We start from the raw sequence: 18,569 nt of genomic DNA, 5'->3' as shown, positions 1-18,569 counted from the left end.
AACTAGAAAATCAATAGAATGAACAAGATGACCCAAAATTACGAAGCAAGAAAATCTGGAAGGATACAGCTAGAATGAACACTAAATTGACAAACACTACACTCTTGACAGAAGGAAAATGGAAAGGGCCTTGTAGTTGGCATGTGTTCAGTAAGGCCCTTGCCACATGGGAAAAACTAGAAGTTAATGTGACAACAAACATCTTTATGATGGAACTGAGCCAAAGAATAGCAAAACCATTCTGCAAGTACGCCTTACTTTTCAGAGCTCCAAACAGCCACACCAGTGTTCCTCACCTCATTATATTCCTCACTAGTTGACATGCTGTGGCGCAGACTAAAAAAACGCCTATGTTCATTACAGAACGCAAAATGAATCTTATTTCCTCAAATTGTTTCTTCTTGGAGTGTAAACATGTATATTATTCCAAAACATTTTTTTTTGTCAAAATAATTTAATTGGATGATAAAAAATAATTCGCCAAGCAGCAACAGAAAACACATGAAAGAAAAGTATACTGTTATATCATCAGTGACCTAGTCACTAAAACAGCGAGGCAAAGCCTATGTTATTTTTAACATGGGAAGTATCTGTAACTAAAGAAAAGATTCAAGTAACTTAAGTAAAGAACCCGGTATCACCCTCAACAACCGCTGATATTTTGACAGGTGAATGCAGCATCATTTTCGTACCATAAATCAAATGAAAAATCACCTAGCATAGCAACCAAAACACGCAGTTTTAAACTGGACAAAAATGACAGCCTATGCAAATTGATTTCTACATTGGAGAGGATATGGTGGTTCTAAGAAGCTGTGCAAATTCTCACCACCACGAAGCCAAATTAAGAGAATCTTATTCATATTTGGAGAAGAGGACAGGTTTCAATGCTGCCGACTCCAAAGCGCATTAATCATAAGAGGATATACAACAATAGGCAACAACATGTCTCCCAACAACAACATGTGTTGGCATGCCAGTTGCAGCAACATGCTTGTTTACACATTGCAAGATGACTATGCCAAGCAGTACAATCTTGTCATCACAGCAGTAAGATAGGGTTCTTGCATGACAAGCAAAGTAGTTTCTACATTGCAACACAACGAATTTGTCCTGAACGAAGCTGGAAGCAGTGCGTAAACACAACAAATGGGCTGCTAGCCCATATAAATGAATATCAATTTTAAAAGAGGTATCAGCAGTCCACCACTGCCTACCATGAGGTAAGGGCTGGATCAGCCCAGTGCAGTATGGGTCAGCAAGCAGCTGCCAGAAGTTTAAATCTCCATTGCCGCAGCATCTAGTACCGAATCGTCATACTTGGACTTTGTGCCTCTCCAAAGGTGGGCTGCCTCCAGGCTAACTCCAGCAGCAGAAAGGCTCCTGCCCTTGAGGGCAGCATGGAGGTCAGGGTGGAACACCACCTCATCCTTCTGCATCACACTGTCACTGTTACTCGCAGAGATTGATTACCAGATGCTGTCATCCCTTGCAAGTACTCTGGAAGTCTTCCACACAACTGGCGCCACACACAAGCGTGCTGTTCACAACTGGGCCACACAACACTGAGCAACCTTGCAGTGCCAGCATTCCTTGACACTAACGTCATAGCCTTCTGGTCAACAGCCAGCCACCATCTAGCAAAATGTTCCATCCTCATCACATACTGAGATGGTACTTTGCTTCTGCACCATGATGCTGCAAGTAGTTGCACAGGTTTTATTAAAATATTTGACTTTTGCTGTTTATCTGAGCTGGCACTGGCCTGTACCCTCTCCCCAACCCACCACTGCAATAAAGCCCTGCACAGAAACAGTCCTTTACCCCAGGTCTACTTCAGTTGGTGACAAGTGGGACATACAAAACCTACAACTGTCATCTGTGGATGAAGATGACAATTACTGCAGGGTTGCAGTTTTGTCAAAATGCTATGGGCTGAGTGCAGTTTTTTGTGTGTGTTTTGTATCACAGAGTACTGTGGAGATTCAATGGGTCTTCTCCCAAATATGTAAATGAAATGTTACATTCAGTATGTGTCAACTAGTCACAAGTCTGTGTATATGTAAATAACAATTAGTTTTGCACTATGGGTTATCAAGAGCAAGTGGTGTGGCTCATTGTCAAGGAGTATGTAAGGTATTAGCTATGTGTAGCTATCAGAAGGCAAAGTCGAATGCTGTCCGGGAGTACCAACACTTTTCAGGGCATAAAGCAGTATGACCAGACAATAATCAGGTGGAGTAGTTAAGTTACTTAAGGCAACGAAAACTCCACGTAGGAATAATGACATAGCAGGAAGAGAGAGACTGTTACTTACCATAAAGACAACGTGCCTAGTTGCAGACTGGCACAATTAAAAGACACTTATATAAAGATTTCAGCCACAGCCTTCAAGAGAAAAACAAGCACACCTCACACACACACGACTGCCAACTCCAGCAGCTCGAGCTAAAATGAAACTATCACATGGGATGATAGCACCAATCTGGAGAGATTGTGAAGAGGAAGTGGTAACAGTGTATGGGTGGGTTGAGGGAGGATATTGTCTGGCAGAGTGTGCAGGGACTAGAATGTCAACACGTGCAGCATCAAGTTGTCGGACAGGATGTGGGGAAAAACTGAGTCAAAGAAGGAGAGAATTGGGTAAAGATGGGCAGATGCTTTGGTGGAGGGTGACATACAAAGAGTGTAGGAGATGGGAATGGGGAGGAGGTGATAGAACACGGGATTGGGAGGGGGGGGGGGGGGGTGGAAACTGTTGGGTGGAGGGTGTGTGGACAGTATGTGGTGTAAGTTGAGGCCAGGATAATTATAGGAATGGAGAATGTAAGGGTAACTCCTATTTGTTTAGTTCAGAAAAACTGGTGGTGGAGGGTAGGATCCAGATGGCTCGGGTAGTGAACCAGCCATTGAAATGAAGTGTTATGTTCAGTTGCATATTGACAGGATGGTCTACTTTGCTTTGAGCACAGTTTGGCAGTGGCTGTTCATCCTGGTGAACAGTTAGTTGGTAATCATGCCAATATAAGAAGCTGTGCAATGATTGCTGCAGAGCTTGTCTATGACATGGCTCCTTTCACAGGCAGCCTTGTCCTCAATGGGGCAGTATAAACCTGTGACAGGACTGGAATAGCAAATTATGGTCTGATAGATGGGTACGTCTTGCACCTGGGTCTTCCAAAAGGATATGATCCCTGTGGCAAATGGTTGGGATACGGCGTGGCATAGCGATTGACTAAGATGATGACGACGAAGATGATGATGATGACTGGGCAATGAACACCACTTTAGGAGGGGTGGGAAGGATCTTGGGTAGTATTTTCCTCGTTTCAGATCATGATGATGGGTAATCAAAGTCCTGGTGAAGGCTGTGGTTCAGTTGCTCCAGTTCCGGGTGGTACGGGGTGATGCGGGGAAGGGGGGGGGGGGGGGGGCGGGGCATTCCTTCATGCTGGTTCTTGTGGGTGGTGGGAGGATTGGGGTGAGAGGGGAGAATGGCGCAAGATATCTGTTTGTGGACTACATCTAGGGGATAAATGTCTGTGTGACCCACAGCATACTGGACAACGGATTTCTTTCTTGTCACTGCAGATATGCGGGCCCCTGGGTAGCTAGGCTGTGTGGGGAGGATTTTCTGGTAGAACAGGGATGACAGATGCCAAATGCAAGTGCTGTTGGTGCCAAATGTTAAGTACTGTATTGTTGCAAGTACTGGTGGGTTTAATGTGGAGAGGAGTGGCTGAAAGCTTATGTGCAAGTGCTTTAATTGTGCCGGTCACCAAATTAGTGTGTCACCTTTACAGTTAGTCTCTCTCTCTCTCTCTCTCTCTCTCTCTCTCTCTCTCTCTCTCCCCAATTGTTGTAAGTTACATAAGAGGTATTATGACAGTGTTAAGGTTAAGTATCTTTACAGTTTGATTTTGATTTGCTGTTTCGTTGAGTGAGAAGTGTTAGTGTAGAAGCACATTTAACTGTCCTTGTTTGTTTTTGTGTGTTAAAGGGTAATCATGTCGTGATCAGTACCACAGATGGCTGTCATGGGGCAAGTACTGAAAATTTTAGAAGATGAGGTATATGTACGGACAATTTTAAGTTGTCTTAGAGACTGTACACACTTCAGGTTAGGGAGAAGGGAATTGCTTTTCCCAACTGCAGAATATGACAAAGAAATATGGATGAGATTTGAGGAAGCAACAAAGGGGGGAGGGGGAGGGAGGGAGGGAGGGAGGGAGGGAGGGAGGGAAAGAGAGAGAGAGAGAGAGAGAGAGAGAAGCAGAGATGAGGGATAAGTAAAAAAAGATGAAAAACAGGAGAACAGACCCATGTCTAGTTTACTCATTTTCCGTAGTTAAAGATGTCATATCCGGAAATTCAATGACTGGTGGGACAATCTCACGAGTGGCAAAATTAAGACAACTTTTGAGTAGCAACATCATTTACTTTTAGGGTTGTAAAGAATCATAGCTCAGGCACGATACAGAGGTTGATGCGCAGTGTCCAGTTTTCGTCCAAAGCGCTGGATGAGTTCGTTTGTTCAGAAGGTTAGGCTGATAAGCGTTTTTCCATGTTTTTGCAAGTCAGCGATGACAGAATTGAAGCTCACACTCTGCGATCTTTCTCAAACAATTTTATGAAAACTACCTGGTAAAAAAAATTCATTTTGCTTTACTTATGGCTTCATGTCAGGTTCATGATGATGTGCCGCCCATTATTTCATTCATTGTCCTAGTTATTGTGACATTTATGTGAAATTAAGACACTGTGTGAAATTCGGAAAAGTGTGTAATGAAAAATTGCGTTTGGTGCCTATTACATAACATGTGAATTTTAGCTAAGACATTGAATTTTTCTTTAGACTTGGGGAGACCAATCTCAAGAAAATTGGTCTTGTGCAGCACGCTGATTTGTGATTGCGCTGTGCCCGCGATAAAGCCAGAGCGAAATATCCACACCATTCCTCGTATTTCATAAATGGTTTCTGATATCGAAATGAGATTTTGGCAAATCATAGCACACACAGAAGAGTATTTTACCATTTTGTTATATAAAACTTCATTATCTACAGCATTGTCACAATAACTGCAGACTTTTTCAAGAAAGAAATTTTTAAAGGCCACTGACAGCTGGTGAAATGAGAAATGCTATGGGTTTTGGAACAACATATGTGAAGATATCACACTTTTTTTGTGCAGGGGATGTGCTTTTTCCATAAGATACTGACTTTAGTTTTCCTCAGTACCTCACTTAATTAACTCAATAAACCACTGTTTCAGAATCCTCTTGCAATTGTGTCTGCACAATATGTTAGTAAGGTGGGACAGTAAAATCTGCAGTGTTTTGGGGGGAAAAAAAAAATAAATAAATAAATAAATAATAATAATAATAATAATTTGTGCTTTACTCAAAATTCACCACTCATGATGCTTCTTTGAAAGTTATGAATACTTAACAAGTCAGGCACAAATAAATCATTGCATTTTCAGTGGAATTCGTTTCAGATAATGAAAGCAACGGTGACAGTAGACCCTTTTGAATGGTCACCATGCAAGTGTGGGCGTGAAAGTACCCCACTTAATATTTACAAAGAATGTGAGCATAAGGTTCAGTTGGGAACAGCACTTCCCTGTAGCACTTGGCATTTCCCCTACAGCATTCTGACCGACCCCCATCACTGCCACTCTCCCCGTTTCCCCAGCCAACTCTGCACCTAGTTGCCAGGGCATTTTGCGCACACTGTACCAGCTCCGATATCAAGTGAAAATTTGAAATCTGAATTAACTATAGAGGCGCGGGTGTGTGCATGCGCTGCAATGTGGGTACTGTCAAGAAATATGTTTCTCATAGTTTCCTAGTCTTCTAATGCTATCGTGCTGTGCATGGGGCCTTCAAGTCATTTTTCTGCAGAGTTAAATGACACATGGAGTTTCCTTGGTGGCAGGTCTATATGGGCAAAATTAGTAGTTGTATATCGTGTTGTACAGTTTTACAAGGAACCAATTGGTTATTAGTGAGAACGAACGCAAGGTTCGATGTTTTAGTTTTAAGGTACGATTTCAGATAAGTTGTATAACAGAGATGAATGACAATCCTGAGGTCTGATGCTGTAGGGTGGGTAAGTGCACAGCCTCAACCTTGTGGCTGAAGCCGTAAATATGTGCACAGGTTTGATGCAGACCAGTCCAAGTTAGACACACAGGACCACGCCTTCTCAACAATGGAGGTATTGTAGCACCATTTTCCACCACTGCAGTGAAAAATAGCAGCTCTGTCACAGCAGTTTAAGAAGCTGGCAGGCCGAGCACCAAGTCTTTCAACACAGCACGAAGAGTTCCTGCAGGACAGACCAAGCAGCTTCAATACTGTTTAACTATGGATTTGTTATTCCATGTGTGGCTGGAAGCAGTGCTTCACCACAAAAAATAAGCTAACTCTTGTAAATAACAGTCATTTCAGCAGAAGTCTTCACAGTTCTATAGTCCCTAAGACAATAAGATGTCTACACAAGGTACCAGAGCAATATGGCTCAACAAGCAGCCACCACCTGTAATGGGCCTCTGTCGATGCCTGTCCATCTTATAGCATCAAGCCATCCTCCCAAGACTCTGCACCTTCCTACTGCTGGGCTGCCTCCAGGCTCACTTCAGCAGCAGCCTGACTCCAGTCCTGGAGGGCAGCAGATGTAAGTCTGCGACAGTACAGCCTATCCCCGCCTTCTACACTGAAGCAAGTGTCCTGGTCCCATGTTTCTTCATTTGCAGGGGTTATTCTGTGTCCAGATGCTGTCATCACCTTCAAGTACTCCAGCAAACCTCCACACCACTGATGCCTTCTGTGAGCAACTACACCATTCCTAACTGTGGCATGCATTGCTGAGTAGGCCCCTTGAACGTCAGCATTCCTGACTGCACACATTAAACCCAGCTAATGGGCTATGCTCTAGCTACCAAAGCACACCATGAGCCATCCAAGTCGCACACCAAAAGGGACATGGCTGCAGCACTAGAAATATAGTAACATGATATCTCAAAATGTTTGACCAGAACTGCTAAGAGCCTACAACCCCATCACAATGAACTGTTGCAACCCAAGGCTGCACTAAGTGACTTCACGCTGGGCCACTTCAATATATAGGTCACTGAGGCATGTTCCGGAAACCCAAATGAAAAGAACTGTAGCATTCATACATGCACTGCCAAGTATAACTATACAGTCAATATCATCTAAGACAGATTATCTAGTTACTAACCAACTAACTGCACTGATTATATTCACTAATTATATCACTGACTAAAACTATATTTTGTCAGGAACAACAGAAGAGTAAATGCAGCAGAACTTAACCCTTTGAGTACTATGGGTTTCTGCCTGAAACAATTTTACTGATTTTTTCCAATGAAACCACCAATGCTATAACAAGACAGATGTCTAGCAGTACACTGAGGTACTATTTCTTCTTTTAATCATTGTTTACTAAAATATAGGCCCCAATTTAGTGAAAACTTTTAAAATTAAGATTTTTTTAGTATCACTGGGACTCAAAGGATTAAAATGTTCAAGACATTTTTTATGGTTAATGCATCAAAATTAACCACATATTCATGAAGAGTAATACCTCTAACACAACAATGGTGGTCCATTTGCCAACTCTGCTCAACTGAGCATTTCCTTTATATTACAGGACATCGATAATTTAGTAAACTAACTGTAGGACCTATTTATCCTGAATGAACCAGAATGCTTCCAACCCATTATTGTGCCATTTCCTTTTGGCTGAGAATGGTGACACTTTTCTTCTACCACCGTTGACCTGAGAAACTCAGGGGTCCTTCCATGTCAAGTGGTCCAGACATTTCCACATGAATTTTTGTGTTTACCAATGATAATTGAAAACAGGCACACAAAGTCTTGCGATCACCAATTCAATATCTGCAGAGATATAGTCATTTGTTTGACCTCACAGCACATCTTCCAACAGTGTATCCTTTTAGCTTTAAGCAACTTTGAAATATAACGTCTCCTGCAATTTTTTTTCCAGAAGGAAACATAACTAGGCGATCTTTTGAAACCTAATTTCCCTAGTAATTTCCATAAGGGAAATTTGAAGCGAAGTGGGTCACAAAAATAGCCACTTGAAAAATGAAAAGTTTAGCTTTCTGTATCTACAGAAGTGTGAAACTAACTTTAACCTTTGCATATAACAACTTAACCAATGGCGTTAGAATATAAAATTGCATCCTATCTCTTTCTAAAGCACAACTGATATTTGTATAAATACCACAAATTGCTGATCTTAGCCCATTTTTACAAAAAATGTATTTTCTGCAAACTCTTATACACCATCTTCATTAGAAAGACAGTGTTCCACAACACCTGAAAAGTAAGTTTGGTTTTGCAACGCGAGCATATAACACACTGAAGAGCAGTACAAAGTGGAGGTGTAGTGAACATGTGCCCATATTCTGCTGGTACTCAAATCTGACTTTTCAATTGTTATTGGTCTCTGGGGAAGGTAATACCAAAAGTCCTGATGAATTAAAGGTGAGCTTGAGTCACAAAAAACACATACATAAATAATGCACTTGAGAATGAGAAAAAATTCTAGAAACATTTAGCTCAGCATGAATAAAATACATAGCCAGCACTGTTTACACTAGAAACATTTAAGCAAGACAAAAGTGTCAACTAGTGTTCGATGTGGCCATTCGCCAAAACAAGCTAAATATGGTTTGACAAAGATGTCACGATGATCACAAAATTGCATTTGAGCAAAAGAGCGTTTGGAAATAGTTGAGTGGTCATGATATCTTCATTCGAACGAACCTAGTTACTCCCATCAGCCACCGCACCACGTAGAGCTTGGCAGCAGCGGGAGATGCGGCACAAATTGTTAAAACTTTTACTCATTCAAATTCACTGAATAGAGTGGCCTGGTGTCAAGAAACTTAACTACTTAATATTTGTAAACACTACAGGACGGCCAAAATTATGCCAGCATCATATCTTCTCCACTAACATTTTTTCGTAAGGAATAAATCACGGGAAAATTATAAATATGTTGACGCAAAATCAGGTGCAAATTAACATTGTGGGCATAGGAAATTTGATGGGACCGATGCCAGCTGGACAAATTTTGACTTTTTTCTGTTATGGGGAAGTGCTTCAAACCACAAGCTGTTTCAGTGTCAACTGTTCAAATCCCTATCCTCACATTATGACGAGTGTGAAGCATTTTTATAAATTCTCCTAGTGATTCGGAAACAGAGCTGCTCCTGGCAGAAATGTTGAAGAGGAAGTAAGAGGAATGAAGGAAAGAGACTGACAAGGTTTAGGAAATTGGGATGTTATGAAAGTCACCCAGAACCCCATGTCGTCCGAGACAGTGGACAGGATGAGAAGAAAGCCTGACTGTTGGGGGACTGCACTGGATGAGAGGTGAAAAGTTAGGAGTGTAAAGTTGGAGAGTAATAAGAAAGACAAATTACTGATGACACACTGTGCAAGTTAAAAGAAGAAAGCTAAGTGGATTATACAGGTAGACATGTGAGGTGGACACCTTGTGTGCACGCGTGTGCGTGTGTGTGTGTGTGTGTGTGTGTGTGTGTGTGTGTGTGTGGGAGGGGGGGGGGGGGGTTGAAACTGCTGGAAACCTTCCCAGTTTTCAAGTTCACTTACTATTCAAAATTACTTCTGATTTAACTTTCTCCAGCCACTACTAAACAACTGTACACCATAAAATATCTTAAGATTTGAGTACTAGCAGAATAAAGGCCTATTTTTCACTGCACTTTTAACTGTCATTCTTTACACCTCATGCGAAACAAAATCTAGTTTTTAGGTAGTTTAGAATATGGTCAAATTGGTTAGAAGTTAGCAGAAAATGTTTTTGTGAATGAACTAAAACACCTATTTTTTGGTGTATTTACAAAATCAACTTTGTGCCCTAGATGCAAAAGTACTAGAAAGGAGCAGAAGAATGGAACTTTATATTCCAAGATCTTGCTTTGATGAGTTATTACATGCAATGTTTCAGGTTAGTTGTTTGACTGGCTACTTCAAATTATCTACATGAAAACTGCTCATGACATCTCATTAATCTACTTAGAGAGACCGCAAAAGTTGTACGATATAGCCTAGCTTGTTTCTTTCAATCAAATACTGGCCGAGAGATCTCTCATGGATTGCCAAAAAAACTCAGGGGCGACAAAAATAAATCTTTACCAATGTTTACTGGGAACACGTGCAGACAAAATTGCATCAAAATCCACAATTTTACCACTTGGCATAAAATCGCTTATTTGCATTTATTGTTAAATTTCTTTTTTATGCTAACACCATATGGACCAGCACTTACAATATTCAGTCAACATCCAGGATACCAACAAAACTTGCATTTACAAGATGCTAGACAGATGACAACATTTGTAACACACTATCTTCACTTTTGTGCAGTAACACTAGAAATTTGCCTGCTTGGAAAGTTTCAACCACACCAACCTGTACTGTCCACGTAACTCTTGTGCACCTGAGTATTTACACTGCATCTAATGGCATTATTTGAATGTTTCTTATTTTAATATAGTTTTTAACATTTTATTTTCCTATGACAATGCATTGTATCTCTCACTGTACCATTCTCTGAATTCTCTTAAAACAATTTATCCTCAAAATGTTTGGTTTCACTAACTTCCTCCAAAATTTGCATCAAAGATGAAAGAACAGAACTATTTCACCTAATGTAACAATGCTTATAAAATTTGTATTCCTAGCCATCAATTTAGCACCCACCGTAATACTGTACACTGGAATTTTTGAAGTTCCACAATTCGTCAAGAATAACCAATTGAAAGTACAGGGTGAGTTAAAAGGACTTAGAACTTTGAAATCTTATAGAAATTTACCAAGAACTTACCAAATCAGTTTGTGTGTCATTTTGTAGCAAAGAACCTTAAGTTTCACGTGAAAGTGTAATTGTGGCTTGATATGACAATAAGTGATGCAGTAAACATCCCACTGGTAATCAATTTCTTCCCACACTCGCTGCAGCAAATTGGGCATAATTTGTGCAACAGCAGCATACATTTGATTTTTCAGGTCAGCTAAACTGATGAGGAACACGCACATGGTCTTTGATGTGACACCAAAGAAAGAAATGCAGTTGTCAAGTCTGGGCAGTAAGAGAAATCTAGGTGATTGGCCCTTCAAGGCCAATTCTCTGACCTATGAAGCCATTATTGAAGAAATTTCGAACTTCCGTGAATAATTTGCTGATAGCAAATCACCCCATCCATTGTATCTTCATCAACCTGTTTTCAAGAGATACAAGATACTGGAAGCACACAGTACAAGAGTGAAAGTAGCCATTTTAACTGTGCACTACTCTGATACACTTGGTGGTGGAATTGTGTACTGATGCCCTGCATGAATCAAACTATGTTGTATGCTAAAGATTCCGTAAGTTCTCAATTTCTATACCATTCCAAAGTTATGTGTCTTTTTTTTATTCACCCTGTATGTGAACTCGAGATTGTATTAGCACAAGTGTCACACTAATACCAAACACAGTTCCGAAACTTTTGTATCAACTTGTACACCCTCATCCATTCACTTATGTTTTCAAAGTCAAAACAATGCACTGGTGAAATTACCTTTTAAAATGTAGTCTCTTTCTTGTTGCGACTTATCCCCATGCATGCAAACAGCTTCAAACCTGGAAGAAACAGCATGCTGGAATTATATTTTTTTCCATGTCTTACTTAAGAATCGTAAAAGCAGCTGCAAATATAACAGTGGAGACTGAACTACTACTCTAATTAACAAAACAACCCAAAACACATACCCATATTTTCTTATATTGTATGCTATGTTTTCTGCTTTCTTTTTTGTTGACACGAATATTATGGTTTTGTTCTCACTTTCATTAGAAATTTCTTGTAAGATACGGCACAACCTGTGAAGAGGAAATCATTTAGTTCTGTTCATTAATGTGCACATCCATTTACTTCAGACTGTGTCATTACAGCAACACTAGATAGTTTTTCCATTAACTAGACTGTAGTGTTACATCACATGTCTATGTAGGAAGTACACAAAAATAATACCAAACACTAAAACAGTTATTTCATGTAACTGACAATGTACAAGAAAACCTATGACTCAAGATATTTTAGTTTTCATAACAATGCAACATTTCTCCAACTACCAACAGTTAAGATAACACACTTACTTATTTTCTTTCTCATGTTCTTGACAAACATCCACAATCTGTTCAATATTATGATTTGCACAAAGTTCAAGAGATCCTACATTGATCTGAATGTAGTCTTTCAGGAAATCTTCTGCCATTTTCCGCACCTCTTTAGGCCACGTTGCTGACCACATGAGGGTCTGGCGATCAGGCTGAATTAAAAAGAGAGGAAAAAAATCCAATTAGTTTCACGGAACTATTGTGCAATGACTTCACACACATGAAACTACACATAAGGCCCCAAATCACAGGGCTGCAATTAAGGAATTCAGAAATAGTAAATGTTTTTCCAGTATTTTGGGGCTACTATCAAAAACTTTATATTGTGATCCCATAGGGATCAATTCATGTGAAATCAACTTACGGTCTGGCTCTTGTTCTGATGTTTTGTGAACTGGTGGTTTCAATGGTGACTGCAGCTGTAGTGGTGGTGGTGGTGGTGGTGGTGGTGGTAATAGTAGTAAAATGGAACCTCGCATAATGAGCATAATCCATTCCAGAATCTTACTCTTAGCACGAAACACTCTAAGTGAAAATTTATCCCGTATAAGTTAATGTGATACGATAATGCGTTCCATGCAGAAAAAGTACTAAGTTTTTTTTATTCATGCCATTTATTCAAAGAAAATTATAGACACCATATTATGTAATTTATTATTCATAATACTCAAGTTTCTTTAAGAAGCTATCTGTAGTAATTTGTTTCTGCCGACACTTCAACACTTGGCAAAAATGTGACACAACATCATCATCAAATAAATTTGTATCATTTGTAACCACCTTTTTTTTGGGGGGGGGGGGGGGGGGTTTTCATGATTTCAGCATTTCTCTTACAGCACCAGAAGATTGCTGCTTTGCTATTACATCATCATCATCATCATCCATCATCTGAAGAACTCTACAGCTTCCTGCTGTGAAACACGCCAACTCCATATGCTCTTCAGTGGTCATTTCTTGGCTGTGATCTTCCACAAGCTCATCAATACCATTGTTATCCACTTCTAGTCCCATGGTCTTGGCCAACGACAATCTCATTAACAACAGGCTTCACAGTCAAATTTGACAACACACTGCGGCCAAGGTTCTTCCAAGCAGAAGTGAGAGGTCTGTTGCTATCCCCTTCCCATGCTTTTTCCATCATCTTGACACAGGAAACAATGCTGAAGTGATATTTCCAAAACTCTCAGAGTGAGATTCGTAGCTTCAGCAAACTCAAAGCAAAGCTCTAAGACTGCTTCAATATAGGGCATATCAAGTTGGAAATGATCTGCTGGTCCATAGGCTGGAATAACGCAATGTGCAGGGAGGCAGGGAATTCTTCAACAAAGTGGTTTTGTAAGCTTGGAGTCTGAGGAGTGTCATCCATAACAAGCAAAACAAGGAGTGGCAGATTCATCTCAACCAAGTATTTTTTCACATAGGGAACAAACACTTCACTGATCCAATCACGAAAAAGATCATGTGTCACCCAAGCCCTTATGGACCTTCACATCACATTTAACCTGCTCTTCTGGATTTTACACTTCTTGAAGGCTCATGAATTTCTGAATGGTAAACAAGCAGCAGTTTAGATTTTCAAATTGCCACATTGGCACAAAATAGCATTGTCAGACATACTTTCATTGGGTTGTGAATGGGCAATGCACTTTAATGTTATTAAGGCAAACTTTGGCATCTTTTTCCAGGTAAGACCTGTCTCGCTACAATCAAAAACCTGCTGTGAAAGATAATCTAGAGAACCTACAAGCAACTTGAAGTTGCTAATTATGATCTCTGCTGCCTTCTTGTCAAGAGCTGGTTGCTTCAGAACATGTCAACACTGTGGATGCCGGTTCTTCCCAAACCACCCACAGCTTCCCTTAAACACTTCAACCACTGATGATCCTGGTGTCTTCTTAATGAGGTTGGAGAAAATCATTCTCGCCCTCTCACAAATGATGTTCTTGTTAATAGTGTTGCCTTGCAATTTCTTTAGAATATTGAACTGTTTTTTAGATACACTTGTCTCTTCCTTTTCCAGCATCTGTTTCCTTAACCTTGTCGTTCTTGAGGATAATGCAAATAGCTGACGTAGACCGACTGTATGTGTGTGTTAAGTCATCAATGCTCACACCACGTTACCCGTTTTCAATTATTTTTGTGTTTCATTTCTAAGGTCATTTTCTTTCTCGTATAGTCCTCATCTTGCGGCTTTATTTTTGGGAAATTTCTAGGAAAGTTATTAAAATTTGCACACAAAAAAACTACATGAACAAGATTAGAAAAAATGTTTCACGACAAGCTGCACTAAGATCATTGCTGAAAGAGCGATAACCCCACACTGCAGTACATACTAAAGACATTGTTCATATACTGTTGCTGACAAAGGTGTCCATATTGTTAAACCTTTCCCCTGCTGTGCACGAATGGCTGGTGACGTAACACTAAATCATCGTCACTTTTTATGTGAAACTTTGCTCATTAATCAAGTTACTTTTTTATAATTTGTTTTTCACATTAAGCAAGCTTCCAATGTATCTGGCTGGCTTGTAGACCTTGAATTTGAATAGTTGTACAGGGGTCCTAAAGTTCCCGGAATTATTTTTAGCAGTTGGCAACACTGGAAGGCAGGGAAAGTTGGTGGAGAATCTAAGCTTCGAAAAGAGGCAAATGTTAGTCAGCTGTGGGCAGTTGTCGAGGCAGAGTCATGTTCTTTGCAGAGGTATCTACTACAGCCTCATAGGGACCGATGACCTCAGCAGTTTGGTCCCATAGTAACTTACCACCACTACATCCTAACTGAACAAAAATTGGACCAGTTTTTGGAGCAACATTATGCAGTCTAGTTGTGTGTGAAACTAGGGGGGAACGGGGTGGAGACGCCTGAAATGCTTCGAAAGGCCTACTGTAACAGGGCGATGAAACAAAGCCCAACTTTCATGTGGCACAAGACATTCCACTCAGTATATCCATCAACATCACAGAGGACTTGGTGCAAGAAGTGCATCAATTGTGGACAAGGACTGGCGATTAAGTGTTCAGATAATTGCAGTGGACTGTTGGATACCCAAAAGCATCTTTAACTGCATTTTAACCGAAGATTTTCAGATGAGTGAAGTTGGCATGAAAATGGTGCCAAAAGTCCTGATGAGTGAGGTGAAGGAGCAGCTTTTGTTGAAGTACCAGGAATTGCACAACTATGTAACAGATCCAGAATTTTTAGACAGAATGACCACATGGTACAAGACATGGATTCCCAAGCACGATCTCTAAACAAAGCGACAGAGCAACAAGTGGTGCACCAAGTAGTGCCCTCACCCAAAAAATGCACGGACGAACAAATTGTGGGGTTGGGTTCTTTTGGGAAGGAGACCAGACAGTGAGGTCATCGGTCTCAGCAGATTAGGGAAGGACGGGGAAGAAAGTTGGCCATGCCCTTTCAAAGGAACCATCCCAACATTTGCCTGGAGAGATTTAGGGAAATCGCGGAAAACCTAAATGAGGATGGCCGGACGCAGGATTGAACCATCGTCCTCCCGAATGCGAGTCCAGTGTCTAAGCACTGCGCCACCTCGCTCGGTAACAAATTGTTAATCAATGCAATGCTCATTGTGTTTTTTGTCAGAAATGATGGTTCACAGTGAATTCATGCAACAATGACAAACAGTCAACAGCAAATTTTATAGAGAGGTGCTCAAATGGTTGCTCAACAGGGTTCGACATGTCTAGAAAGAAATTCATGACAATTCGATCACATACCATGACAATGCATCAAGCCGCACCACACTGTCTCTGAGCTGCTGGTCAAGACGGGTGTGGCAACAATACCCCAGCCACCATACAGCCCTGATCTGGTACGAACAAGCTCCTTTTTGTTCCCAAGGATCAAAAGAACCCCAAAAGGAACTCTGCATGGGATGCTGGAGGCAGTAAAAGCAGCTGTGACAACTGCACTGAAGGAGAACCAACTTCCAAGGGTGCCTTCAATGTTTGGGTGAAGCATTGGAATTGGTGCACCGGAGCAAAGGGAGAATACTTTGAAAAGTTTAGAAAAGATTGTAAACTGATATTGAGTAAGATTTTTACAAAATTCATTCTAGGAACTTTCAGGACAGACCCCGTTCACAGTTTTTTCTAAGCTTTAAAAACGTATTAATTATATTCATAAAACGAATATTTTCCAAATAAATTTTCTATTAGACGGTGTGCGTATGAGTGTGGGTGCGCGGGTATCAAACTTCAGAACTGTATTCCAGTGTGAACACATTAAATAATATTTTAATGGTAACCACAGCACCCAGCATGTAGGTTGTAGGACATGACTTTACTATCAAGCTTGCATAGAAAACTTAATAGCACCAACCAAATGAGCTCACGAAATCATTAATTCTTTATTTCCCGAAATTTAAGGCATTAAATTATTAGAATTATATAGGAACCTATTACCTGACACAGATTACCATATTGCTGCTATTCACACTGAAGCATCATTATAGGAATGCACATTCAAATACAGAGAGATGTAAACAGGCAGAATATGGCACTGCAGTTGGCAACGCATATATAAGACAATAAGTGTCTGGCACAGTTGTTACATTGGTTACTGCTGCTACAATGGCAGGTTATCAAGATTTTAGCGAGTTTGAACGTAGTGTTTGTTGCCTGGGATTCCGACATGTCCTGGAATCCACACAAACACCACCAAACAACAGTACTGTTCCAGGGCACAGATGGACTCCTCAATGGACGCTACCAAAGTACGGCAAGGGTAGCACTGGTCGATAGCTTGTAGGCTGCTCAAGGAGTCAGTGAACAGGAGAAATGACTCACCAGGCCATGAGCGCATGTGCTAAAGAGCACGAGATATGGCCGCCAGCTCTGCAGTGGAAACAATGCAGCCATATGGCAAGGAGTGCTGTTCAGTATGTCCTCCATGAACTTATGCAAAGCCTATGTTACCATCAGGCACCGAGCCGTCTGTGTAAACCACCTCATGGCCCTGATACATGTCGAGAATCGAGAGGAAATGATAGAGAGCCGCAGGATTAACGAAGTCCTTAGGGCCATGTGAAAGGCCCAGAAGAATCTGTGGCCTAGGTGTTCACCATGGAGGTGTACATGAATTGACCTCAAGGAGAGGTGGTAAGGGGCCGCAGATGGGGGAGATGAACCGCTGTGGTTGGGAAAAGGAGACGGTGATTCGGATGCGCAGGAGAACTACGAACGTGTGCAACGTAACTGGCAAGTAATTGTGCACGCCTAACCTTCAATGGAGGGACTCCTGCCTCCATCAGGACACTGATCACAGGATTTGTCCTGAAAGTTCCTGTCGCTAGGCAAATGCCACAGTGGTGCACTGGGTCAAGTAGAAATCACACTGAGGGCACCACTGAACTGTAAACCAGACTCCCACAGTCAAGCTGGGATGGAACAAGGGCTCTGTAAGGCTGAAGCGGCGTAGAGTGATGTTCCCCAGTTTGTGATGCTCTGTGCAGCAGAGGGCACTGACATGCTGCCAGGACTTCTGCTTAAGCTGACGAACGTGAGGAAGCCACATCAATCGGCATCAAAAACCAGTCTTACAAACCGATATGTCTCCCTACAAATCGATATGTCTCCACTAGAGTGAGTGGATCATCAATTTCCGACCTCCCTACCTTGGCTAGTAAGTATGGCACCACCACACAAGGGGTTATGCGCATTAAAATCTCCCAAAAGTAAGAAAGGTTAACGGGCGTTGATCAATCTGCACAGCCAATACATTCGGGGGGTACTGCACCATCTGGAGGAAGAATATACACTGCAGACAGTTATTTCCTGCATCGTCCTTATCCTGACTGCCACAGCTTCAAGATAGGTTTCAAGGGTCACAGGTTCACTACATAGCTCAGGACATAGATACAAACTCCACCTGACACACTATTATAGTCACTACGGTTTCTGTAATATCGCTTATAGCCACAGAGGGCAAGGGTCCACATTGTCGGGAACCATGTTTCCTGGAGAACAATGCAGAAATCAGGTGTGAAGCTTAACAGTTGCCGTAGCTCAGCCAAGTGGAAAAAAAAAAACACACTCAATGAGGCAGTCTACACCTCTATCACCTGCTACCAGCAGATGAGTACCTGTCCGTTCAACATCCGTCGTGTCTGAGGGCCCAGCAAGATCTACATCCTCAGCGGACGCCATAATCTCCACCTCATCCTCAGACACAAGAGCTTGTAGGTGGCGGTAGTGCGGGTGCAATGGGGGTCTTTTTCTTTATAAGTTTTCTCTCGCTGCTCCTTATGTTTGTCGGGCTGGGAGGGCTTCACTCATTCAGTCTCAGGGACTGAGGACGACAGTG

The 18,569-nt window shown here is 41.3% G+C and overlaps 1 protein-coding gene across 2 annotated transcripts in view; it reads right to left on the bottom strand.

Annotated features, from left to right (window-relative positions):
* Positions 1-18,569, bottom strand: part of LOC124607380 (ATP-dependent RNA helicase p62-like) — a 54,001-nt gene that overhangs the window by 4,592 nt on the left and 30,840 nt on the right. For both annotated transcript variants that reach the window (XM_047139696.1, XM_047139694.1), the window contains exons 8-10: positions 12,224-12,396; positions 11,837-11,947; positions 11,646-11,707 (exon numbers count right to left, since the gene is read on the bottom strand). In XM_047139696.1, coding sequence (XP_046995652.1) covers positions 11,646-11,707; positions 11,837-11,947; positions 12,224-12,396 — 346 coding nt within the window. The remainder of the gene's footprint in view (positions 1-11,645; positions 11,708-11,836; positions 11,948-12,223; positions 12,397-18,569) is intronic.

Source organism: Schistocerca americana, chromosome 3, assembly GCF_021461395.2.
Source record: "Schistocerca americana isolate TAMUIC-IGC-003095 chromosome 3, iqSchAmer2.1, whole genome shotgun sequence".
In the NCBI taxonomy this organism is placed as follows: Eukaryota; Metazoa; Arthropoda; class Insecta; order Orthoptera; family Acrididae; genus Schistocerca; species Schistocerca americana.
This window is presented reverse-complemented; position numbering and strand designations above follow the sequence as displayed.